Consider the following 26,674-nt stretch of genomic DNA (forward strand, 5'->3'; position numbering starts at 1 on the left):
CACATAGAATGGATCTGCTATCCCCGTTTAAATAAGAAAATGTCATTTCAGTAGGCCTTTAAACAATCAGATTAATCACATTTTTTATTATTGAGTTCACAATGAATGAATGAATGAATGAATGAAATAAGTTTATTTCGGTTTAATTTTGTGTGACCAGTTTAACAGTACAGATTAGACATATTTAACAATTATACACATTTACACACAAAAAGAAAAGAAAAGAAAAATAATCATTATGAAAGACATGACGACAGATGTATTTTTATATTTTCCTGCAAATTTTGATTTAAAAGCAATTTTCCCATAGTAAAACAAAAAAAAAATTGTTCCAGGGTGCTCCTGTATGAACTGGATTCAGTGTTTCATTCCTACATGTTACACTCTGCTGTGATTCAACGTTTTTTTAATTTTTTTATCGTCAACTTCTTATAATGTCATGTGTCACCTCACATTTTGTGTGTTTTTTTTCTAAAAGTTCCACTGAACTTTGTAGCGTTTTTCATTTAAAAGCCATAGCCTCGTCCCTCCGGAGTCATGTCTTGCGGTGACATATTATTTTAATTAACTGGACTCTTGCTGTCTATTAAGGTGGTGAAATAGTCCCGTGTCAGTTTGACTTGTTTTGTTTATTGCAGCCATTTGGCGGCCACACTGGAGAGCATCTAGTCTGCTCTGAGTCGCCGCCAACGTTTGCTTTGGGTCGCAACACTCGGCTTTATGTGTTTGCTACCGGGTGGTTCTAGCTCAATTGGAGCCCAAAGAACCATGCTGTTGTTTTTTAAGTGATTTAATTATTGGGCCTGATCTACTAAAGCTTTGCGTGTACTAAAACAGTGTTTCTTAACCATAGGGCCGCTAAAAGAATATATGTTTCTCAGAGGTACTCACTTGTAGTCAGTGTTGCAAAGTAACTGTTACTGTAACGCCGTTACTTTTGGCGGTAAATAGTAATCTTATTTTTTATATTCAGTAACTCAGTTACCGTTACTACATGATGCGTTACTGCGTTATTTTACGTTATTTTTTATGTAGTATCGGCTAGAAACTGAGAAGATCTGAGTGTGTTTTATTGCAGTGCTGTGTGTGTGTGGGAGGGGGCGTGTCTGTGTTTACTAACGAGACATCATGGCGAAGCCCGAAGCCGAGTTTCTTAACATGGAGATATTCTCAATACTTTTCTTGTGTCGACCACAAAGAAAAGAACATTTTAGTTGAATGTAAGTTGTGTCTTGGATCAAAGATCCTATCTACTGCCCAAAACAGCAATTCAAATCTGCTGAAACAGCTACAAAAGCAACATGCTTCGACAAAGCTAGTAAAGAGAGACACACTTCACCTGCTAGGCAACAGCGGCTGGATTTTAACGAGGCACTGCGCACTGAAGGTACACACACTCTGTCAATTCTCTTATATACTTTTGCTCTTTCATTCTAGACTTCTAGAGTGTTTGATTATCACATCACTCTAAATGTATGGACTACAAAGTTCACAAACATAAAGAGGGATGCTAGTGGGCCAGGCCAATCTTTCCTTATCTCTAAACTAAAACTGGGGAAATGTGTAGAGTGTTCTGGGTTACAGACATGATTTTATTTCAGAATTCCTTGAGAGAAAAAAACGCCTGGTTAGGCTTTGTGTATGTCGTGTGTGCCTTCCTTGGTTTACAGCTATGTTGTTATTATGCTGTTTGTTACTTATGTATGTTATGTTGCAGCTATTTAAAATAGTTTTGTCAATTTGTTCTGGCCTGAAACAAATTGGCCCTTTGAAACATATCTTTGTCTTTGTGTGTTGTATGTAGACCACATTGCTTAGCAGAGTTCAGTGATGCAAATGCATGTCAAGTTGGTCAACAGATTTTATTATTTTCCAGTGCAATAACAGTACTGAAATGAAGGCTAAAAGGGCATTAAATGGGGCCTTAAAAAGTTTAAAAAATTAAAAAAAAGATATAAGTAACTAAATAGTTACTTTTCACAGTAACGCATTACTTTTTGGTGTTAGTAACTGAGTTACTTTTGAAATAAAGTAACTAGTAACTGTAACTAGTTACTGGTTTTCAGTAACTAACCCAACACTGCTTGTAATACACATGTCCACCACTTGTGGCAGTTATAGATAGGTCTCTTAATCGCAAAAATTATGACTGAAGTGGTGAAGCTATATTTTCATTTGCACTTGAATTATATTGACAGTTTAGTTGAGAAACATATTCATTATTATTATTTACTGTTAATTTAGTTATAATTTGCTTTTATTAGCACTGTGTAATTGTCCATCCATCAATCCATTTTTTACAGCTGGTCCCTCATAATTTTGACAAAATAATCGAATGATAAATGACACAATATTAAGTTAAAGTTAAAGTACCAATGATTGTCACACACACACTAGGTGTGGCGAAATTATTCTCTGCATTTGACCCATCATCCTTGATCACCCCCCTGGGAGGTGAGGGGAGCAGTGGGCAGCAGTGGTGGCTGCGCCCGGGAATCATTTTTGGTGATTCAACCCCCAATTCCAACCCTTGATGCTGAGTGCCAAGCAGGGAGGTAACGGGTCCCATTTTTATAGTCTTTGGTATGACTCGGCCGGGGTTTGAACTCACAACCTACCGATCTCGGGGCGGACACTCTAACCCAGGAGTGTCAAACATACGGCCCGCGGGCCAGAACCGGCCCCCAAGGAGGTTCGATAAGGCCCGCAGGATCATTTGAAAGTGGAAAAAATGCATAAAAGACATGGAATTAATATTTTAAATTCGCTGCAATTCATGGATTATCCGCTAAGGGGCGCACTCTTTCCATCAGAGTAGAAGACAAGCCGCATCACTGAGACAGACTGAAAACAGCAGACGGTATCAATGCGCCATCTGCTGCTTGTTACGACGTTGTTAATACCTTGGTCTCTACCTCTCCGCTACACCCTCATTAGCCAAAATGTCGTTATCCAAACGGAGAAAAGTAGATAAGGAGTGTAGAATTTTCAAAGAAAAATGGACCACGTCCTATTTATTTACAGAGATGCACGGAAAACCTTCGTGCTTGGTGTGTTTGCAACAAGTTTCGGTATTGAAGGAATATAATATTCAACGCCACTACGAGACTCATCACAGCGAAAAATATGACGGCTTGCAAGGACAACTGAGAAGAGATAAGATTAACGAATTGCTGGCGGGTCTGAGGAAACAGCAGTCAACTTTCATCGTATTTCAACGTTTTCAGGTATTTTGTGAACTTGAGACAGAATTTTCAGTTTTTCGCTCACCTTTCACAGTTAAAGCTTCTGATCTGCCGGTCGAAATTCAGCTAGAGATAATTGATTTGCAGTGTGATGCAGATTTGAAGGGCAAATTTGCCTCTGTAGGTCTGGACAGATTTTATCAGTATCTACTACCAGGGTACCCCAAATTAACAGCCCTGGCTGCTAAAATGTTGTGCATGTTTGGGACAACCTACCTTTGTGAACAAATTTTCTCAGTGACGAATATCAATAAAACAAAAATGCGTTCAAGGCTCACAAACAAGCACTTAAATGACATTCTGAAAGTGACAGCTAGTCAGGACATGACACCTGGTGTTGATGCACTTGTACAGGCCAAAAGATGCCAAGTTTCAGGAACAAATACAAGTCCAGACTAGACTAACACCTTTAAAATGCTGCCTTAGATACTGTTTGCATTGAAAGAATACAGCTCTGTGAAGATGAATCCTTACTGTGGTGATTTAAAAAATGTGCACTTTAATGTTAGTCAGCAGCTTCAAAACAAAAGTTGTGTGATGGAATTCTACTGTTCATACAACTCCATAAATTTTCAGTATGTATTGTATGTGTATGTATGTTTCATGTATGAAGTTTACAGATTTACAGGACAGGCGAACACTTTCTTCATTACACATTTAAAATCATCTCCTTAGTTTGTAAGGTGTACGCAGGGATTACATTTAGATTTTATATGCGTATGTGTAAGTGGTTTAAAAATTCCTTTCTTTAAAAGTCTCATTTAATCTTAAAGTGCATTACTATATTTTTCAGTACCAATTAAAGTTTTGTGCCTTTGTACAATCAGTGGGATCAGTTGCAATGCATATTTGTGAATGATAAAAGTAAATTGCACATTTGTCTAAGGAAATATGAGGTGTTTCATGAAATGTTTTGTAAAAGGATAGTTCATTAAATTTCAATATTTTCCTAATGTTCTTGTGCTTCTTTACACCAAAACAAAGGAAAGACATGATATTTTGGTTATTTATAGCAGAGTATGGTATAATTTTAATGGTCCGGCCCACTTGACATCTCCCTAGGCCGTATGTGGCCCACGATGCGAAATGAGTTTGACACCCCTGCTCTAACCACTAGGCCACAATATGTTACTGCATACGTCAGCAGACAAATTAGGAGCCTCTAGCGGTTGATTTAAGGACATAATTCACCACACCTGTTGACTTGACTTTGTCGTCAATATTCACTGTCATTGTTCTAATGTGCACATAACAATGTTGTTCTTGTTTACATTCATATATGCAGTTAGGAGTGAGTAATTCAGTACGGCCCCTTTAAGTGGCCGTCAGGAGATTCTCCCAAAGGATGAGGGTGTGTGACGTAAGCGTTCATTCATTCTAGTTTTGGAGGAATAAAAGACGCACACGTTTTTTGTGTGTCAAACGATACTTCAAGTTGTCTTGTTTTCACGCTACGAGCTCAACAAGCCTTTGTTTGCTTACTTACTACAAAAAGACAAGTTGTCTTGCATGTTCACTATCTTATTTAAGGACAAAATTGTTCCTAAATTGCAATAAGAAACATATGTTTAATGTACCGTAAGACTTTTTTGTTAAAATAAAGCTAATAATGCCATTTTTTGTGGTACCTTTTATTTAGAAAAGTATCGAAATACATGTTGGTACCAGTACCGGTACCAAAATATTAGTATCGGACAACCCATGAGCAGTTTATACAGGCACTATGGTCCTAATTGTTAACCAGTGAACCATCATCATGCACTATCAATGCACAAGCTATCTGTTCATTAGAAAATGAATGAAAGAATGCATGAGCAGCTGTGTGAGTGTGTGTGTGTGAGTGTGTGTGTGTGTGGACATTTCAAAGTAAAATGTTCTCCCTCGCATTGAGCGATGTGAGATTAGACTTAGCGGAGCATCAAAGAAACAAGTCTCTTGCTTCAGGTGTTTTATCGGGTTTCTTTTATAGTGTCCACTCAGAGGTACAATCTGCAACCGGCTGTGTCCAGTTGTGCTTTAAACGTTTATTGCGTGCCACCACACACACACACACACACACACACACACTCTCACGCACAAAGGAGGACTTGTAGTTAAAAGTCGATTCTTCCGCCTCCACCTTTGTAAAGAAGACTCAATTTGTAGACCTTTGAAAGGAACATTTGGACAGTCCTTGTTCCCCAGACTTGTTTGATACTTCATTAGCATAAGTCTTGGCTTTTGTTTTTAAACTTCTGACATTATTACTTTCTCTTGAATCATTATAGATTTATTATAGCAAAAAAAAAATAATTCTGGAATATTCTGATAAATGTACATTTTTGTCTGTTTTATGACAATATTACTTTTCTCGTAATATTCCAATGTTGTTGCTCGTATTTTGCGTTTTGTCATATTTCTGCTTTATGCTAATCTTTTTTTGTCATATTTCTGCTTTATGCTAATCTTTTTTTGTTATATTTCTGACTATTATTGTAATAGTCTGACATTTTTCTCTTAAAACTACTATTAATTTCCCGCTACATTACTTTTCTGCGGTATTACGGCTTCAAGCTTTTCCTCGTAATGTTACAACTCTTTCACAATATTGATTTATTGTATGTGTTTCATTATTTTTGTCATAATGTAGTAATTGTATGAATTTTACTGTGATATTGTGACTTTTTCTCGTAAAATTACGATGAAATTCCCATAACCGCACTTTTTTTTCGTGATATTACAATTTCATGCTACTAACATTATTACTTTTTCTCGTAATGTTAATACCTCTCTTGCAATGTAATGTTTTTTGTCGGATTTCAACTCTTCTCATATTTCAGCTTTATTCTTGGTAATTTATGACTATTAGAAAATTCTGAGCATTTTTCTTGTAAGATTACGATTAATTTACAGTTACATTACTTTTTTGTGATATTACAGTTTTATACTATTAACATTATGATGTTTTCTCGTAATGTTACAACCTCTCTCACAATATAATTGTATTGTAGTATTACAAGTATTTTCTCAGAAATATTTGTCTCAATATTTAGATCTGGTCTTGTAATTTTATGAATTTTACCGTAATATTCTGACTTTTTCTCATAAAATTACGATGAAATTCCCATAATCGCACTTTTTTTTCGTGATAGTACAATTTCATGCTACTAACATTATTACTTGTTCTCGTAATGTTAATACCTCTCTTGCAATGTCATGTTTTTTGTCGGATTTCAACTCTTCTCATATTTCAGCTTTATTCTTGGTAATTTATGACTATTAGAAAATTCTGACCATCTTTCTTGTAAGATTACGATTAATTTACAGTTACATTACTTTTTTGTGATATTACAGTTTTATACTATTAACATTATGATGTTTTCTCGTAATGTTACAACTTCTCTCACAATATAAATGTATTGTAGTATTACAAGTATTTTCTCAGAAATATTTGTCTCAATATTTAGATCTGGTCTTGTAATTTTATGAATTTTACCGTAATATTCTGACTTTTTCTCGTAAAATTACGATGAATTTCTCATAACATCACTTTTTTTTCGTGATATTACAATTTCATGCTACTAACATTATTACTTTTTCTCGCAATGTTAATACCTCTTTTGCAATATAATGTTTCTTGTCAGGTTTCAACAGTTCTCGTATTTCAGCTTTATTCTTGGTAATTTATGACTATTATTAGAAAATTCTGACCATCTTTCTTGTAAAATTACGATTAATTTACATTTACATTACTTTTTTGTGATATTACAGTTTTATACTATTAACATTATGACGCTTTCTCATAATGTTACAACTTCTCTCACAATATTAATTTATTGTAGTATTACAAGTATTTTCTCATAAATATTTGTGTCAATATTTACATCTGGTCTTGTAATTTTATGAAATTCACCGTAATATTCTGACTTTTTCTCGTAAAATTACGATGAAATTCCCATAACCGCACTTTTTTTTCGTGATATTACAATTTCATGCTACTAACATTATTACTTTTTCTCGTAATGTTAATACCTCTTTTGCAATGTCATGTTTTCTGTCGGATTTCAACTCTTCTCATATTTCAGCTTTATTCTTGGTAATTTATGACTATTAGAAAATTCTGACCATTTTTCTTGTAAGATTACGATTAATTTACAGTTACATTACTTTTTTGTGATATTACAGTTTTATACTATTAACATTATGATGTTTTCTCGTAATGTTACAACCTCTCTCACAATATAATTGTATTGTAGTATTACAAGTATTTTCTCAGAAATATTTGTCTCAATATTTAGATCTGGTCTTGTAATTTTATGAATTTTACCGTAATATTCTGACTTTTTCTCGTAAAATTACGATGAAATTCCCATAACCGCACTTTTTTTTTCGTGATATTACAATTTCATGCTACTAACATTATTACTTGTTCTCGTAATGTTAATACCTCTCTTGCAATGTCATGTTTTTTGTCGGATTTCAACTCTTCTCATATTTCAGCTTTATTCTTGGTAATTTATGACTATTAGAAAATTCTGACCATCTTTCTTGTAAGATTACGATTAATTTACAGTTACATTACTTTTTTGTGATATTACAGTTTTATACTATTAACATTATGATGTTTTCTCGTAATGTTACAACTTCTCTCACAATATAAATGTATTGTAGTATTACAAGTATTTTCTCAGAAATATTTGTCTCAATATTTAGATCTGGTCTTGTAATTTTATGAATTTTACCGTAATATTCTGACTTTTTCTCGTAAAATTACGATGAATTTCTCATAACATCACTTTTTTTTCGTGATATTACAATTTCATGCTACTAACATTATTACTTTTTCTCGCAATGTTAATACCTCTTTCGCAATAGAATGTTTCTTGTCAGGTTTAAACAGTTCTCGTATTTCAGCTTTATTCTTGGTAATTTATGACTATTATTAGAAAATTCTGACCATTTTTCTTGTAAAATTCCGATTAATTTACATTTACATTACTTTTTTGTGATATTACAGTTTTATACTATTAACATTATGACGCTTTCTCATAATGTTACAACTTCTCTCACAATATTAATTTATTGTAGTATTACAAGTATTTTCTTATAAATATTTGTGTCAATATTTACATCTGGTCTTGTAATTTTATGAAATTCACCGTAATATTCTGACTTTTTCTCGTAAAATTACGATGAAATTCCCATAACCGCACTTTTTGTTCGTGATATTACAATTTCATGCTACTAACATTATTACTTTTTTCTCGTAATGTTAATACCTCTCTTGCAATGTCATGTTTTTTGTCGGATTTCAACTCTTCTCATATTTCAGCTTTATTCTTGGTTATGTATGACTATTAGAAAATGTTGACCATCTTTGTTGTAAAATTACGATTAATTTACAGTTACATTACTTTTTTGTGATATTACAGTTTTATACTATTAACATTATGACGCTTTCTCGTTATGTTACAACCTCTCTCACAATATACATTTATTGTAGTATTACAAGTATTTTCTTATAAATTTTTGTTTCAATATTTAGATTTGGTCTTGTAATTATATGAAATTTACCGTAATATTCTGACTTTTTCTTGTAAAATTACGAGGTATTCAATCAATCAATTAATCAAGGATTCTTTTTTAATTTGTTTTATTTTTTCATTTTTTTCATTTTTTTATTTTAATCAACATAAAAAACACAAGATACACTTATCAAGGAGTATTTTATTAAACCCTTAATCACAGGTGCCTCGAAGGGCGGCACAAAACACAATGACATCACTGGTCTAAACCCACATCCGGGCAAGGAAAAACTCAAAACCCAAAATGGGAAAACACAAAAACCTTGGGAAGGGGCCGCAAATGTGGGGACCCCCCTCTTGGGTGATCGAGTCCAATGGGTGCCAAGTGGGTACAGCTATTGTAAATTACAGTATAGCACGACTTTATGCTACTAACATGATTACTTTTTCTCGACATGTTAAAACCTCTCTAGCAACATAACTTTTAGCAATATATAGCATATATAGCAATTTATGACTTTTACCGTAATAGTCTAGACGTATTTTTCGTAAAATTACGATGAAATTCGCGTAACATTTTATATTACGACTTTATGCTACTAACAAAAACTTTTTTCTCGTATTGTCTCGTAATATTACAGATATTTTGCATCTCTTACGTTATAAGGATTTTCTCCTGATTTAGCTTCATTTCAGAACTTTATGACTTTTACTGAAATATTCTGACTTTTTTCTTATAAAATTGCTAGACTTTTTTTTCCGTGATAGTACAAATGTAGATTACTAATATAATGACTTTGTCAAGCAAAATTACGACCTCTTTCCGAATGCTAGAAAAGTATACGCGGAACGTTGCAACTTTTTTTCTCATATTACATCTTATTTTCCATAACTTTTACTTTTTCTCAATGTATTCCAACCTTTTTCTGTCCTCCTAATACCAAGACTTAATTCCCTTTTATTCGCATTACAATTAATAATCATGAAATTGTATGTATATTGTACCCGTATGACTTTTTCCCTGCTACACCATGACTTCAGCATACCACTTTAACATTATGCCTTCTCCTCACTGTAAAACTTCAATGTTATATTGATTTTACAACGTTTTACTTTTTTATTTTCACTGTTGCGCAAATACAGCTTGGTACATAAAAGAGGAGTATAGATTTGCAGCAAGCTTTTTGTCCTTAGTGAGCCTTCACTTCTCCCTCATTCTATCACAGCCCATTCTGTCATCCTGCCTCCACAGAACACACACACACACACACACACACACACTCAGACGTCTAAACACATTATTCATTGATGCGGGTCGAAAGTGTTCACCCACGTCCAGTTGCTTTTCCACATCCTGCATCTTGTTGGAGGTAGACAGCCTATTATGCGGCGCTGTCAGGCTGTAAAGGAGCGTGAGCGCTCAAGAGAAGGACGTTTTCAATTACGACAAACTTAGAAGAATTAAAAGGCGCCGAATGGACTGAGCGATGATTAAGTAAAAGCGAGCAGACGTTATTGTGTGAGATGCTTATCCAATACACTGCCAAAAGTCAGTGTTCAAAAACAAGAAAGAAAAAAATACAAAAATCAGGGGTATTTTATTTAAACTAAGCAAAATTATCTGCCAATAGAACGAGAAAATTCGGCTTGTCAAGACTTTCCAAAACAAGTAAAATTAGCTAACCTCAATGAACCCAAAAATACCTTAAAATAAGTATATTCTCACTAATAACAAGTGCACTTTTCTTGGTAGAAAAAAAAAAGAGACTTTTTTGCTCAATATGTTGAAAAATATTCTTAAATTAAGTAAATGCTAGTGCCATTATTGTGACAAAATGATATGCGCTCGACATTACGTTCCTTAAAACCAGCAAACTTTGTCATTGATTGATTGATTGAGACTTTTATTAGTAGGTTGCACAGTGAAGTACATATTCCGTACAATTGACCACTAAATGGTAACACCCGAATAAGTTTTTCAACTTGTTTAAGTCGGGGTCCACTTAAATTGATTCATGATACAGATATATACTATCATATATACTATCATCATAATACAGTCATCACACAAGATAATCACATTGAATTATTTACATTATTTACAATCAGGAGTGTGGAGGGGGGGTGGGGTGGGGGGGTGGGGGGGGTGGGGATATGGACATCAAGTAGTGGACATAGAGAGAGAGAGAGAGAGAGAGAGAGAGAGAGAGAGAGAGAGAGAGAGAGAGAGAGAGAGAGAGAGAGAGAGAGAGATCAGAAGGCATAAGAAAAAGAATCTGCATTTGATTGTTTACATTTGATTATTAGCAATCCGGGGAGGGTGTTAGTTTAGGGTTGTAGCTGCCTGGAGGTGAACTTTTATAGCGGTTTTGAAGGAGGATAGAGATGCCCTTTCTTTTATACCTGTTGGGAGCGCATTCCACATTGATGTGGCATAGAAAGAGAATGAGTTAAGACCTTTGTTAGTTCGGAGTCTGGGTTTAACGTGGTTAGTGGAGCACCCCCTGGTGTTGTGGTTATGGCGGTCATTTACGTTAAGGAAGTAGTTTGACATGTACTTCGGTATCAGGGAGGGTGTAGCGGATTTTATAGACTAGGCTCAGTGCAAGTTGTTTAACTCTGTCCTTCAAGACGTGAACTATGGGGTGTTTGTTTTCCCGAGATGCAAGTAAAGTTGGATGGCTTGGAGGTAAATACATGATTTTATTTTAACACTGACAAAAGGTACAAAACTAAAGGCGCGCACAAAGGCGGAGAACAAACTTGACTAATGAAACAAAAACTAGCACTTGGGCAAAAAACTATGAACATGAAACAAATAAACACTCACTGTGACAAGAATACACAAAACTCACGTGGCAAGAAACGAGCAGCATGAAGACTATGGCAGCATGGCAATGGCATGAGTAGTAAGGATATCAGATAGCATGGTCGTCAAGGAGGTAATGTCGCCGGATAGACTGCCTGGTAACTGCAAGCTTAAATAATACCGACATGATTAGTGACAGGTGCGCGAGTGCAAAACGTGAGACAGGTGAAACTAATGAGTAGTCATGGAAACAAAACAAGCAAGAGTGCACAACCAGGAACTAAAAGAGTCCAAAAAACAAACAGCACATGGCCAAACAAAAACATGATCAACAGACATGACAAACTTATACTAAAAACTAATTTATTATTCTTAATTGAAAGGCAACAAGGCAACCGCTTGTTACTCTCGGGGTCTCCGAGCCGATCAGGCAAATCATATGGTCTAAAATGCATTTTTCCATCGATAACATGACATCATCGCGCTAGGTGTGTGCTCTTTCAGTCAATTAGTGCGCATAAAAACAGCCCAGCCCCGGCCAACATTTTTTCAATTGTAATTTTGAAGAATTTATCTGAATGTGCATGAACTCTTTCTGTTCAAAATTGTTAGAAATGTCACATGTTAAATGTTTAAATATTAACTGTCAGTTTACTGTACTGTGCCAACTGTACTACTATATGAGTACGTGTTTTCTATTGTTTCATTGAAAATAAAACAGCAAAGTCCATTTGGCTGTCATCTGTTTTAATTATGAGACACATTCGTGTCAAAGTCATGATTTTTTTTTTCATGCTTGAAATAAGAAAGTTTTACTTTAAAAAAGTAGTTTTATACTTGTGAGTGTTGATGACACAGCTTTGCAACAGTTGATATTCTAGTTTCAAGCATGTTTTACTCAATATAGGTCATCAAATCTCAGCAACAAGCTGTAATATCTTACTGAGATCATTTGGGACCAAAACCATTAAAAGAAGTAAAACACTCTAACATAAAATCTGCTTAGTGAGAAGAATTATTTTAATTGTTTGTCAGGTTCAAACACTGATGACATCTATTAATCATGCAGAGACAGAGTTCAATTTAGCTCATGAGGAGAACGCATGGAGCTGCACACTTAGTCACATTCTCACCCTATGCTCTAAGGTTCAGCTCCCGCGTCCCTCTATTTATTCAGGAGTTCCACAGTCAACAACACTAAGGCCGCCTCTAAAAGGAGTGGTCACATATATTATGCAAAGCAGGTCCGGGACGCACAATACGTGACGGAATGTGCTGGGGGCCTTGTGATTTCGCCTTGTCTCCGCTTCGTCTGCGTGTTGTCATCTTATCTTCGTTGAGGTCCTTGAAGTCTCTGCTTCGTCTGCGTGCTGTCATCGTATCTTCGTTGAGGTCGTTGAAGTCCTTGGCTGTTAGCGGGCTAAAACAAAGATAACATATGTGGCTGAGGCCACCCCTCAGACAAGAAGTTTTGTCCTTGCGTAGATTAGAAAAGTCTAACTTGAGCACATTAGCTAATAACTAAAGCAACAGACTTTAAGCATACTAAAGTTAGTGTGATAATATATACATAATTATTCTAACACTTATCAGACAGATAATAAGCAAATATCACCCTTATTTGAGATATTTAATCTTGTTTAGATTTCAGTTTTTGCAGTGTACAGCTGCTGTCAAGAAGCCACAGAAAAAATGGCGGGTCACAACCTTAAACTTATGTCTATTAAAGAATGTGCTCCAAACAATTTTTATCTACAGTTAATTTGATTTTTATCGTTGGGTTTTTGCTATGATTTTTATCACGTATCCACAAGGTTAGCGTGTGATTTGACCCAAAAGAGGAATAATAATAATAACAATAGTGCCAAATCTGGTGGTTTTGCCCTTATAAATGAGAGGAAAGCAGATAATTACATACGTAGATGATGAGGATCATTATCGCAAAGTTGCCACCTAAGAGGATTACTAAATGACGTTGATCAACAGTCGCAGTTTCTAGCAACTTCCAATAAACATCTATCATCAAACAAGAAGGTCAAGTCAATTGTGTTGTATTCCATGTTCATGTTCATACAGCACTATCAAGGATACCTTTCACGTAAAATATGTCTAAAAATGGTCTTATTCAATACAAACTAAATATTCTTACCTTATTCATCTTACTTACACGACATGTCATTTCTGTCCGCACGGTCGCACATTTTTTCTCTGTGCAGCGTCACATGCGGAGGAGCGATCGCATTGATTAAATCACACCTTCTGATTCTGACACTGCAGGCCAAAGTGGACCGAATCTGATTTTGTCGACGTCCGATTTTTCACAGCTGATTGTTTAGATTACAAGTAACGTAGGAATCACCTTAAAAATGAGGGTTATTTAACTTGAAAATAGGCTCCAAGTGGTACAAAATGGAAGGATGTATGACTGAATATATATAGTGTAAATGTATAGCTGTTAAGTGTGGATCTACATTAGTTATTTTTCTACTTACTAAACAATTTATGCAATGCACATATAAATAAATACAAAAAATAAATAAAAATATATATATGTATAAATATATTTATTTATATGTGCATTGCATGAATATATATATATATACATACATATATATATATATATATATATATATATATATATATATATATATATATATATATATATATATATATATATATATATATATATATATATATATATATATACATATATATATGTATTTATTTATTTATTTATATGTGCATTGCATAAATATACATTTATTTATATGTGCATTGCATAAATATATATATATATATATATATATACTCTACCGTTCAAAAGTTTGGGGTCACCCAAACAATTTTGTGGAATAGCCTTCATTTCTAAGAACAAGAATAGACTGTCGAGTTTCAGATGAAAGTTCTCTTTTTCTGGCCATTTTGAGCGTTTAATTGACCCCACAAATGTGATGCTCCAGAAACTCAATCTGCTCAAAGGGAGGTCAGTTGTGTAGCTTCTGTAACGAGCTAAACTGTTTTCAGATGTGTGAACATGATTGCACAAGGGTTTTCTAATCATCAATTAGCCTTCTGAGCCAATGAGCAAACACATTGTACCATTAGAACACTGGAGTGATAGTTGCTGGAAATGGGCCTCTATACACCTATGTAGATATTGCACCAAAAACCAGACATTTGCAGCTAGAATAGTCATTTACCACATTAGCAATGTATAGAGTGTATTTCTTTAAAGTTAAGACTAGTTTAAAGTGTTATCTTCATTGAAAAGTACAGTGCTTTTCCTTCAAAAATAAGGACATTTCAATGTGACCCCAAACTTTTGAACGGTAGTGTATATATATATATATATATATATATATATATATATATATATATATATATATATATATATATATATATTATATATATATATATATATATATATATATATACACTTTTGTATATATATATGTATACTTTTGTGTATATATATGTATACGTTTGTGTATATATATATATATATATATATATATATATATATATATATATATATATATATATATATATATATATATTATATATATATATATATATATATATATATATATATATATACATATATACGTTTGTATATATATATTTACATGTGCATTGCATAAATTGTTTAGTAAGTTGAACAGACTTTTCAGTCACGTCCGTATCCTCTCTCGTTCTGCTCCGGCCGCTTACTGTTAAAGACAACAGATGCTTAGATTAACACGTACCACCCTGTGAAATCTAATCACCTGCCAGCTGTGTCTCGCCGTCAGCACATGCCCCCCTCCCCTGCCCGATGGTGCTCGTCCTCAGCACCCTGGACAGCGGCGGTGACTTTTGCTCCTATGGGCGGTGCTGACTACACCTCCTTCCGCACATGGTAACACGAAGCGGTCCCAATTTAAAAGTACCGCCTTCACCGCGAACAGCACCTTTCCGACGGTATAACATATGTGGGGGGTTCGTTGGCCGGTTCGTCTCGTATTAAGTGTAAGAGAAACGTGCGGAACAAGAATAATAAAGTTTTGAAGTATGAGCATTAATAATATGGGCTGCTTGCATCGGTGTACCTTTTCTTCTGTAGCTTCATCCGCATGCACCCCCTTTGAATGCAGAAAGTTGGCCCCCTGTTGCACTTTGTTCATGCGAGCGCATAATTAAGAGATACAAAGTGATCCTTCTCTACATAGCATGGCTACATTTAGGTTTAATTTGTGCAATCTTGTGGACAAAGTAAGAGTTCATGGTACACTATATTGCCAAAAGTTATTTGGCCACCTGCCTTGACTCACATATGAACTTGAAGTGCCATCCATTCCTAACCCATAGGGTTCAATATGATGTCGGTCCCACTTTTTGCAGCTATTACAGCTTCAACTCTTCCGGGGAAGGCTGTCCACAAGGTTGTGGAGTGTGTTTATAGGAATTTTCGACAATTACTCCAAAAGCGCATTGGTGAGGTCACACGCTGATGTTGGTCTAAAAAGGCCTGGCTCTCAGTCTCCGTTTTAATTCATCCCAAAAGGTGTTATTTCGGGTTCAGGTCAGGACTCTGTGCAGGCCAGTCAAGTTCATCCACACCAGACTCTGTCATCCATGTCTTTATGGACCTTGCTTTGTGCACTGGTGCACAGTCATGTTGGAAGAGGAAGGGGGCCCGCTCCAAATTGTTCCCACAAGGAATTGTCCAAAATGTTTTGGTATCCTGGAGCATTCAAAGATCCTTTCACTGAACTAAACTCCAACTCCTGTAAAACAACAACCACACCATAATTACTCCTCCACCAAATTTCACACTCGGCACAATGCAGCCCGAAATGTACCGTTCTCCTGGCAACCTCCAAACCCAGACTCGTCCATCAGATTTTCCAGATGGAAAAAGAGTGATTCATCACTCCAGAGAACGCGTCTCCACTACTCTAGAGTCCAGTGGTGACGTACTTCACACCACTGCATCCGACACTTTGCATTGGACTTGGTGACGTATGGCTTAGATGCAGCTGCCCGGCCATGGAAAACCCATTCCATGAAGCTCTCTGCGTACTGTACGTGGGCTAATTGGAAGGTCACATGAAGTTTGGAGCCCCGTGCAGAAAGTCGGCGACCTCTTTGCACTATGCGCTTCGAAACCGGCTGACTCCTGTCAGTTTACGTGACATACCACTTCGTGGCTGAGTTGCTGTTGTTCCCAAACTCTTCCATTTTCTGATAATAAAGTCGACAGTTGACGATTGTGGCCAAATACTTTTGGCAATATAGTGTACCTTTCAGACTTCATTTAAACCGCTCTCCCCTGAGATGCTTAAAGTGGCTTGTAGCGCCCTCAAGTGGTCACTGTCCAGACATGCCCGGTGAAGGTGCTAATGGGACCACACAGGCCTTCACATTATGTACACATCTGATCAAATAAGATAAAAAAAAAATAGAAAAAGGTATTTTTTACTTAATCTATTTTTTCCTTAAAATGTTCCGCTTCCAAGACGCATCAAAGACACGCGTTTGTTTGATGCGTCTCCTCCTCTTTTGACCCGTGTTTCCCCTTCCCCTGTGCCCTCCTTTCAACATTCCTCCCCACTCATTAGCTCCCTCCCGTCTCACCTTCCTGCTTCCTTCCGTCGCCAGAAACTTTAAGAACACCTACTTTTTTAGATCCAATCGGGGATGACTGAACATGAAGCAGCTTTAAAAAGCCGCGGTCCTGCGGAGAGGAGACCCTTGTAAAATAATTAACAACCTTATTAAGACTGAAGAGTTTTTATGAAAGGTGTCTCTGGCCGACCGTGTCTAGACAAATGGTCTTATTATCACTCATGCCGCAGGGCTCTTTAAAAGATTCATTTTAATTCTATAGACGTTGTCCTTTAAGTCTGAAAGGTGCTCTAAGTTTGGAAAAAAAAAAAAAAAAATGCATGTCAGAATTAGATGATGTCATTACATAGTGATAAAGTAGAGGAGTTTGCCACTTTTTCTTTGTCCTGTCCTTGGGGGAGGTAATAATTGCGTTGTCATATAGGATAGGACAGGGGTCACCAACGCGGTGCCCGCGGGCACCAGGTAGCCCGTAAGGACCAGATGAGTAGCCCGCTGGCCTGTTCTAAAAATAGCTCAAATAGCAGCACTTACCAGTGAGCTGCCTCTAATTTTAATTTTATTTATTTACTAGCAAGCTGGTCTCGCTTTGCCCGACATTTTTAGTTCTAAGAGAGACAAAACTCAAATAGAATTTGAAAATCCAAGAAAATATTTTAAAGACTTGGTCTTCACTTGTTTAAATAAATTCATAAATTTTTTTACTTTGCTTCTTGTAACTTTCAGAAAGACAATTTTAGAGAAAAAATACAACCTTAAAAATGATTTTAGGATTTTTAAACACATATACCTTTTTACCTTTTAAATTCCTTCCTCTTCTTTCCTGAAAAATTTAAATCAATGTTCAAGTAAATTTATTTTTTTTATTGTAAAGAATAATAAATACATTTTACTTTAATTCGTCATTTTAGCTTCTGTTTTTTCGACAAAGAATATTTGTGAAATATTTCTTCAAACTTATTATGATTAAAATTCAAAACAATTATTCTGGCAAATCTAGAAAATCTGTAGAGTCAAATTTAAATCTTATTTCAAAGTCTTTTGAATTTCTTTTAAAAATTTTGTTCTGGAAAATCTAGAAGAAATAATGATTTGTCTTTGTTAGAAATATAGCTTGGTCCAATTTGTTATATATTCTAACAAAGTGCAGATTGGATTTTAACCTATTTAAAACATGTCATCAAAATTCTAAAATTAATCTTAATCAGGAAAAATTACTAATGATGTTCCATAAATTCTTTTTTTAAATTTTTTCAAAAAGATTCGAATTAGCTAGTTTTTCTCTTTTTTTTTCCGGTTGAATTTTAAATTTTAAAGAGTCGAAATTGAAGATAAACTATGTTTCAAAATGTAATTGTCATTTTTTGTGTGTTTTCTCCTCTTTTAAACCGTTCAATTAAGTGTAAATATCATTAATTATTAATAATAACATAGTTAAAGGTAAATTGAGCAAATTGGCTATTTCTGGCAATTTATTTAAGTGTGTATCAAACTGGTAGCCCTTCGCATTAATCAGTACCCAAGAAGTAGCTCTTGGTTTCAAAAAGGTTGGTGACCCCTGGGATAGGATATGTCTTTATTGTCATTGCAACAAGTACAACGAAACTACAAACCCCGTTTCCATATGAGATATGTGGACTCGTCAGACCACAGAACACTTTTCCACTTTGTACAAGTCCATCTTAGATGAGCTCAGGCCCAGCTAAGCCGACGGCGTTTCTGGGTGTTGTTGATAAACGGTTTTCGCCTTGCATAGGAGAGTTTTAACTTGCACTTACAGATGTAGCGACCAACTGTAGTTACTGACAGTGGGTTTCTGAAGTGTTCCTGAGCCCATGTGGTGATATCCTTTACACACTGATGTCGCTTGTTGATGCAGTACAGCCTGAGGGATCGAAGGTCACGGGCTTAGCTGCTTACGTGCAGTGATTTCTCCAGATTCTCTGAACCCTTTGATGATATTACGGACCGTAGATGGTGAAATCCCTAAATTCCTTGCAATAGCTGGTTGAGAAAGGTTTTTCTTAAACTGTTCAACAATTTGCTCACGCATTTGTTGACAAAGTGGTGAACCTCGTCCCATCCTTGTTTGTGAATGACTGAGCATTTCATGGAATCTACTTTTATACCCAATCATGGCACCCACCTGTTCCCAATTTGCCTCAACATTATCAGTATTTATTGCCACCTTTCCCAACTTCTTTGTCACGTGTTGCTGGCATCAAATTCTAAAGTTAATGATTATTTGCCAAAAAAAAAATGTTTATCAGTTTGAACATCAAATATGTTGTCTTTGTAGCATTTTCAACTGAATATGGGTTGAAAATGATTTGCAAATCATTGTATTCCATTTATATTTACATCTAACACAATTTCCCAACTCATATGGAAACGGGGTTTGTATGTTTTCAGCACAACCCGTTCAAGATTAGACAAACAAACAGTGTACAGGGTTACAGAACGGGAACGCTGATGGGTCGCCACGAGGCGCCCCGTGAAAAGGTGGGAAAAAGGTAAAACACTGGGGAAGAAGATGAGTAAAAAAATACAATCTAGACTGGGCTCCTAAGGTGGCCTAGTCTGGAGTGGGGAAAAACCTCCATGCAATGCACACATAAACAAGTTACATTTAATCACGACAACTCGCAACAGAGGGAGGGGGGGGAGTTGGGGCCCTGGAGGTCGACTGCTGCTATGAAGCGCTGCCAGCTGTCCATCACCCCGAAGGGGAATCAAGCGGTGGTGAAGGCGTGGGGTGGGGGAGGGTGTGTGTGTGTGTGTATATGCGCATTGTCTTGGGTGTGTTGATGTAGTGTCCATAGGCCTGGGGACGTTCTGCATGCAAGCAAAAGTTTGACTCCAGGTGTCGTTGAGGAGGGAGGGAGGTCAAAAGCGTCCATCATTGAGGTGTCCTCGGGGGATGTTTTCAGAACAGCCTGCTCCTGCGTCAAGGCCAAAAGAGTTCAAAGAAGAGGTCGTAAAGCAGTTCAAAGAAGAGGTGCCTGGAACTTGGGCAGATCCTGCTTTCTCTCCGCTTTGTAGTTTTCGGGTCAAAACAAAATATTTGCAGTCATACTCTGTAACAAAAGAAAAGAGACTGATTCACCAATGGATGAGATTCTTTGTGTGGGGACTCGAATGATACGCAGACACACTACCTTGTTACAGATGGTGTACAAGAAACGGGGAAAACCTTTGACAAAAACTTTAGTCGTAAACCGATTCATACAAAAAGCGGGACGTACGAGTTCATTTCTGCTTTGCTAACGCTGAGCCCTTCCTCTTCGTCTCCAGCTGCTCCGAGCACAGACGACGTGGCTCTGTACGTGGGCGTGGTCATCGCCGTCATCATGTGCCTGGTCATCTCCGTCATCGTGGCGCTTTTTGTGTACCGCAAGACGCACCGCGACTTCGACTCGGACATCATCGACACGTCGGCGCTGAACGGAGGCTTCCAGTCGGTCAACATCAAGACGGCCAGATCAGGTAACGGGATTTTTTCTGTCAAAAAGGCGGGATTTTTTCTAAGTGTCAAAAAGTCGTTTTTTTCTAATTGTCAAAAAGTCTGAATTTTTTTGGTCAAAAAATCTGGATTTTTTTGGTCAAAAAATCTGGATTTTTTTGGTCAAAACATCTGGATTTTTTTGGTCAAAAAATCGGGATTTTTTTCTGTCCAAAAGTCTGGATTTTTCCAAGTGTCAAAAAGTCAGTTTTTTTCTAATTGTCAAAAAATCTGGATTTTTTCCTGTCAAAAAATCTGGATTTTTTTCTGTCAAAAAATAGGGATTTTTTCTAAGTGTCAAAAAGTCGTTTTTTTTCCTAAGTGTCAAAAAAGCAGGATTTTTTCTATGTGTCAAAAAAGCAGGATTCTTTCTAAGTGTCGAAAAGGCGAGATTTTTTATGTCAAAAAGTCTGGATTTACTGTCAAAAAGTCTGGATTTTTTCTAAGTGTCAAAAAATCAAGATTTTTTTCGAGGTGTCAAAAAGGCGGGATTTTTTTCTTACACAAAGTCTTGATTTTCCCGTCAAAAAGTTGGGATTTTTTTCTAAGTGTCAAAAATTCGGGATTTTTTCTAAGTGTCAAAAAATCGGGATTTTTTCCAAGTGTCAAAAAGTCGTTTTTTTTTCTAAGTGTAAAAAAATCAGGATTTTTTTCTAATTGTCAAAAAATCAGGATTTTTTTATAATTGTCAAAAAATCGGGATTTTTCTGTCAAAAAGTCTGGATTTTTTCTAAGTGTAAAAAAAATCGGAATTTTTCTGTCAAAAAATCTGGGTTTTTTTCTGTCAAAAAATCGGGATTTTTTTCTGTCAAAAAATCTGGATTTTTCTGACAAAATTCTGGATTTTTCTGTCAAAATTCAGGATTTTTTCTAAGTGTCACAAAATTGGGATTTTTACTAAGTGTCAAAAAGTCGGGATTTTTTCAGTGTCAAAAAATCGGGATTTTTTCTAAGTGTCAAGAAGTTGGGATTTTTTCATAAGTGTCAAAAAATTGGGATTTTTTTCGAAGTGTCACAAAGTCGGGTTTTGTTGTGTCAAAAAGTCGTTTGTTTTTTTTTGTCGTTGGACGTTGTCGAATAGCTCTAACAGAGGTGGGAGGTTACCTGTTAAAAAAAAGTTGTGTTCACACTAGAGTTGTCCTGATCCGATCCAATTATCGATGATTTACATGGCTAAGGATTGTACTCGCGTCAAAGATTCCTTCAAAAGGGATGCAGGCGCAGGAAGACAATTACATTTCCTGACTCCTTGGTATTCACAAGCAGGATTTGCATCAATTCCAGGAGGGTGCGTATCTTGCCAGAACACCGGCTCAAATTTGAGAGCAAGCTGCAACAAAACGTCCAGTGGCGACGTGCCACTGCATCTGACGCTTTGCATTGGACTTGTTGATGTATGGCTTAGATGCAGCTGCTCGGCCATGGAAACCCATTCCACGAAGCTCTCTGCGTACTGTATGTGGGCTAATTGGAAGGTCACATGAAGTTTGGAGCTCTGTAGCAACTGACTGTGCAGAAAGTCTTTGCACTATGCGCTTCATCATCCGCTGACCCCTCTCTTGTCAGTTTACGTGGCCTACCACTTCGTGGCTGAGTTGCTGTTGTTCCCAAACTCTTCCATTTTCTTATAATAAAGCCGACAGTTGACTTTGGAATATTTAGGAGCGAGGAAATTTCACGACTGGATTTGTTGCACAGGTGGCATCCTATAACAGTTCCACGCTGGAAATCACTGAGCTCCTGAGAGCGGCCCATTCTTTCACAAATGTTTGTAGAATCAGTCTCCATGCCTACGTGCTTGATTTTATACACCTGTGGCCGGGCCAAGTGATTAGGACACCTGATTCTGATCATTTGGATGGTTGGCCAAATACTTTTGGCAATATAGTGTACCTTACTGTCGGACTGCGGGGTTGACGCACACACAGTTGAGGCTTTACTCTGCAAAATAAGCGTATTATTAGATCTTCTGTTCGAACTGTAGAGCTGTGTAGAAATGACCGCTGCCTAAACTGGCTTCAGAATATATATATATTTTTTAAATTAATGAATTTTGGTGAATTTCAACTTTCAAAAAAATATGCTTTTCTTATTTCACAATACCATTGGTAGTCTGTAAAACATTCTGCTGACTAAAAAAGCTGCAGAAGATAAAGATAAAAGTACCATCTAGCTATCCCCCTTTGAAGGAGTCGTTTCCTCCCCAGTTTTGCGCATTCAGGTCAATCGCTCTTCCCATCCGTCAGCAATCTTGCCCACTTTCATCTTTGCTTGTACCGCCGTCTCCATCTATTCCTGACGGTCGCCGAGGCGACCCCATCGCCGGCCGCTCCCCTTTCCCCTCGTTACAGGAGAGCCGTCGGTCTTTCCTTCGGCATTGACATGTGTTTCCAGCTGGGGAAATGGAGAAGATCGCGCACATTAGCGCACAAGCTCCACTTACCAGAAATGCCGGGGAATTTTGGGATCGATCGGGATATTGCTTACATCATGAGAATGTGTCAGGTTCAAACACTGATGACATCTATTAAACAAGACAAGAAGCAAAGAATCAAACAGAGGCAGGGTTCAATTTTGCTTAATTGAGGAGAAACGTGTCAACCTGTAACCTCTTACACGCTCTGACGAAAAAGGTTTACGTCTCCTCCTTTATTTGTTTACACGACAACATCTGCTTCCAAAGGAATGGGGAGTATGTAAACAGTCATTGTTTTCAGTCACATTAACACAAAAGAAAAAGATGCCTCGGGCTTGGGCTGGTCCTGGCTTCAGCCTGGGCAGGTCTTCGATGACAATAGATAACCCCCTCCCGTCTCCTCTCATCGTACACAATGGAATTTTCCAAGCCTTTGCTTGGTGCAAACAAAGACAGCCTCTTGTCTTTTCACTGGGAACTCAGAGAACGGAAAGTTTTTTGATAATTGACATACAATTTTTCTGACAGAATGCCTTTTATGTTGAGAATAATGCGGTACATGATGTAAATTCCCTCGTTTGGGAGCAATATATTGCTGCCATTAACTCAATGAAGGTTCAAACGGACGAAAAAAATCCAAGCCTAATTCCTCAATTGCAAAGACATAAAATTGATGGCTGATTCACACCAATCGCCACATAAGACATGTTATCTGCGAGCTACAGAACGGTGCGTAAATTAGACCTACCGTAACCAAGGATGTAACGATAAACGGTATTAATGATGACCGCGGAAAAACTTCAGACGGTTAGTATTAAAAGTTCAAGTTAAAGTACCACTGATAGTCACACACACACTAGGTGTGGTGAAATTACCCTCTGCATTTCACCCATCCCCTTGTTCCACCCCCCTGCGAGGTGAGCGGTCGCCGCGCTCGGGAATCATTTTGGCGATTTAACCCCCAATTCCAACCCTTGATGCTGAGGGAGGTAATGGGTCCCGTTTTTATAGTGTCATGATCCGTGGTCTGGATCATGTTTTGTGTTTCCTGTTTGTTTTGGACTCCTTCAGTTCCTGTTTGTGCACCTCCTGAGTTTGTTACCACGGCTACTTATGATTTTCACCTGCCTCTGGTGTTCGGGACGCTCACCTGTTTGTAATCAGAGACATTATTTAAGCCTGCCTTTGCCGGTCACTCGTCCTGGCTTCTTACGGTTACGTAAGTTTTGCTTGTCTCCTAGCCCCAGCTAAGTATCTAGCTTCAAGTGCTATCGGCACCTTGTTCCGTCGGTTGTTTTCTGTTTTGTACCTCTTCGAGTCTTGTTTCAAGATTTAATCATGTTCCTACCTGCAAGTCCTGTCCGGAGTCGGCCGTTTGAATCTCGGGATAACGAACCTCGCAGTAAGTTGCGACCCACACGTAACATATAGTCTCGGCCGGGGTTTGAACTCACGATCTACCGATCTCAGGGCGGACACTCTAACCACAAGGCCACTGAGCAGGCTTAAATTACCCTTCTAAAATAAAATTATCGAAAAGCTGTGATAGATAACTGCACTTTGATGAGCTCACGGACCAACTCGCCACTTAGCTTACATGCAAACGCGAAAACAAGAGACATTAACATATTACCCCAATATGAAACGACATACCCCGATCTAAACTTTTACAAATACCGTTACTGTCTGAGCAACTAAGCTATTTAATTGTGTTATTGAACCAACTAACTCTCTTAGAACAGAGTGATCGTTCTATAAGACAGTGGTTCTCAAATGGGGGTACACGTACCCCTGGGGGTACTTGAAGGTATGCCAAGGGGTACATGAGATTTTTTTTAAATATTCTAAAAATAGCAACAATTCAAAAATCCTTTATAAATATATTTATTGAATAACACTTCAACAAAATATGAACGTAGGTTCATAAACTGAACATCCATTTAAGTAGGCTATTCCATTAATTACCATAAACCCAGAGTTTCCCCCATGCTGAGATGGTTTGACCCTTACTAAAATGTCTGTCAAAAAGAACTGTGAAAAGAAATGCAACAATGCAATATTCAGTGTTGACAGCTAGATTTTTTGTGGACATGTTCCATAAATATTGATGTTAAAGATTTCTTTTTTTGTGACGAAATGTTTAGAATTAAGTTCATGAATCCAGATGGATCTCTATTACAATCCCCAAAGAGGGCACTTTAAGTTGATGATTACTTCTATGTGTAGAAATATTTATTTATAATTGAATTACTTGTTTATTTTTCAACAAGTTTTTAGTTATTATTATATATTTTTTTCCAAATAGTTCAAGAAAGACCACAACAAATGAGCAATATTTTGCACTGTTATACAATTTAATAAATCAGAAACTGATGACATAGTGCTGTATTTTACTTCTTTATCTCTTTTTTTCAACCAAAAATGCTTTGCTCTGATTAGGGGGTACTTGAATTAAAAAAAAATTCACAGGGGGTACATCACTGAAAAAAGGTTGAGAACCACTGCTATAAGAGACAGAGATGGTTTAATGGTGCCTTCATGGACCGCTGAACAGAGTAGGACAACACAACGTCCGCCAAAAAATAATAAATAATAAGAATAGATTTGATATGTTACGCACTTTTCATTTAGATACATCTTAAAGTGCTACAGTACAAACCGATATTTAAAACCATAAAAGCCGTAACCAATACAAACAGATACAAGACTAAAACACTATCAGTGAAGCATAAGAAACGAAAAACATGCAAAATAGTGGCTTTGCAAACAGTTTTGTTATTTAAAAAAATGACTTGGTCCAAAGGTTTTAACGTACGGAGCCCCTAAAGGGACATGGGAATTTTTTTTTTTTTAGACATGTATCTCGTGGCCACGAGAAAGTACCGTAATTTCCGGACTATAAGCCGCACCTGACTATAAGCCGCACCAGCTAAATTTAGGGGAAAATAGAGATTGCTCCATATATAAGCCGCACCCGACTATAAGCCGCAGGGTTTTGATGTGTAATTACCGTAGTATATAGGGGTTCCTGCTACCACGGAGGGGATTGTCGGGACAGAGATGACTGTTTGGGAACGCAAAGCGTCCCATTTATTAACAATAAATCTTTCAATCATTCAATCAAATTTTCACATCTTTGACATGGCGAACAGCATTCGTGCAGAGTACAAATAATACAACGGTGCAAAGTACTACAAAGTGCTCGCCTGTACGTTATCAAAATAACCAGCCTACCGGTATATGAAAAGTCAGTCTTTAATCATTGTGTCATCGTCTTCCTCCTGCGTACTAAAACCACCGAAATCCTCTTCGTCGGTGTCGGAGAAGAACAGGCCGTAAATAAGCCGCACCCTTGTATAAGCCGCAGGGACCAGAACGAGGGGAAAAAGTAGCGGCTTATAGTCCGGAAATTACGGTATCTCGTGGCCACGAGAAAGCATTGGATGCGTGCTGATGGTTTGGTGTGTGTTAAAATGGCAGTTTAGGAGTTAATATGGCTGTATTTCCAATTAGGACTTTCCCCCATGTGTGTTGTGGCAAAATGTGAATGCTTGATTAGTAGGTGTGAGACAAACACGTTATCTTCCTGGT

General features: G+C 37.0%; 1 protein-coding gene across 1 annotated transcript in view; it reads left to right on the plus strand.

The window, feature by feature from the left end:
• unc5ca (unc-5 netrin receptor Ca) overlaps positions 1–26,674 on the plus strand; it is a 625,472-nt gene that overhangs the window by 546,251 nt on the left and 52,547 nt on the right. Inside the window, exon 10 of the mRNA XM_062025826.1 lies at positions 20,460–20,651. Within this exon, the coding sequence (XP_061881810.1) occupies positions 20,460–20,651 (192 nt within the window). The remainder of the gene's footprint in view (positions 1–20,459; positions 20,652–26,674) is intronic.

The sequence above is a fragment of the Entelurus aequoreus genome, linkage group LG17 (genome assembly GCF_033978785.1).
Source record: "Entelurus aequoreus isolate RoL-2023_Sb linkage group LG17, RoL_Eaeq_v1.1, whole genome shotgun sequence".
Classification (NCBI taxonomy): Eukaryota; Metazoa; Chordata; class Actinopteri; order Syngnathiformes; family Syngnathidae; genus Entelurus; species Entelurus aequoreus.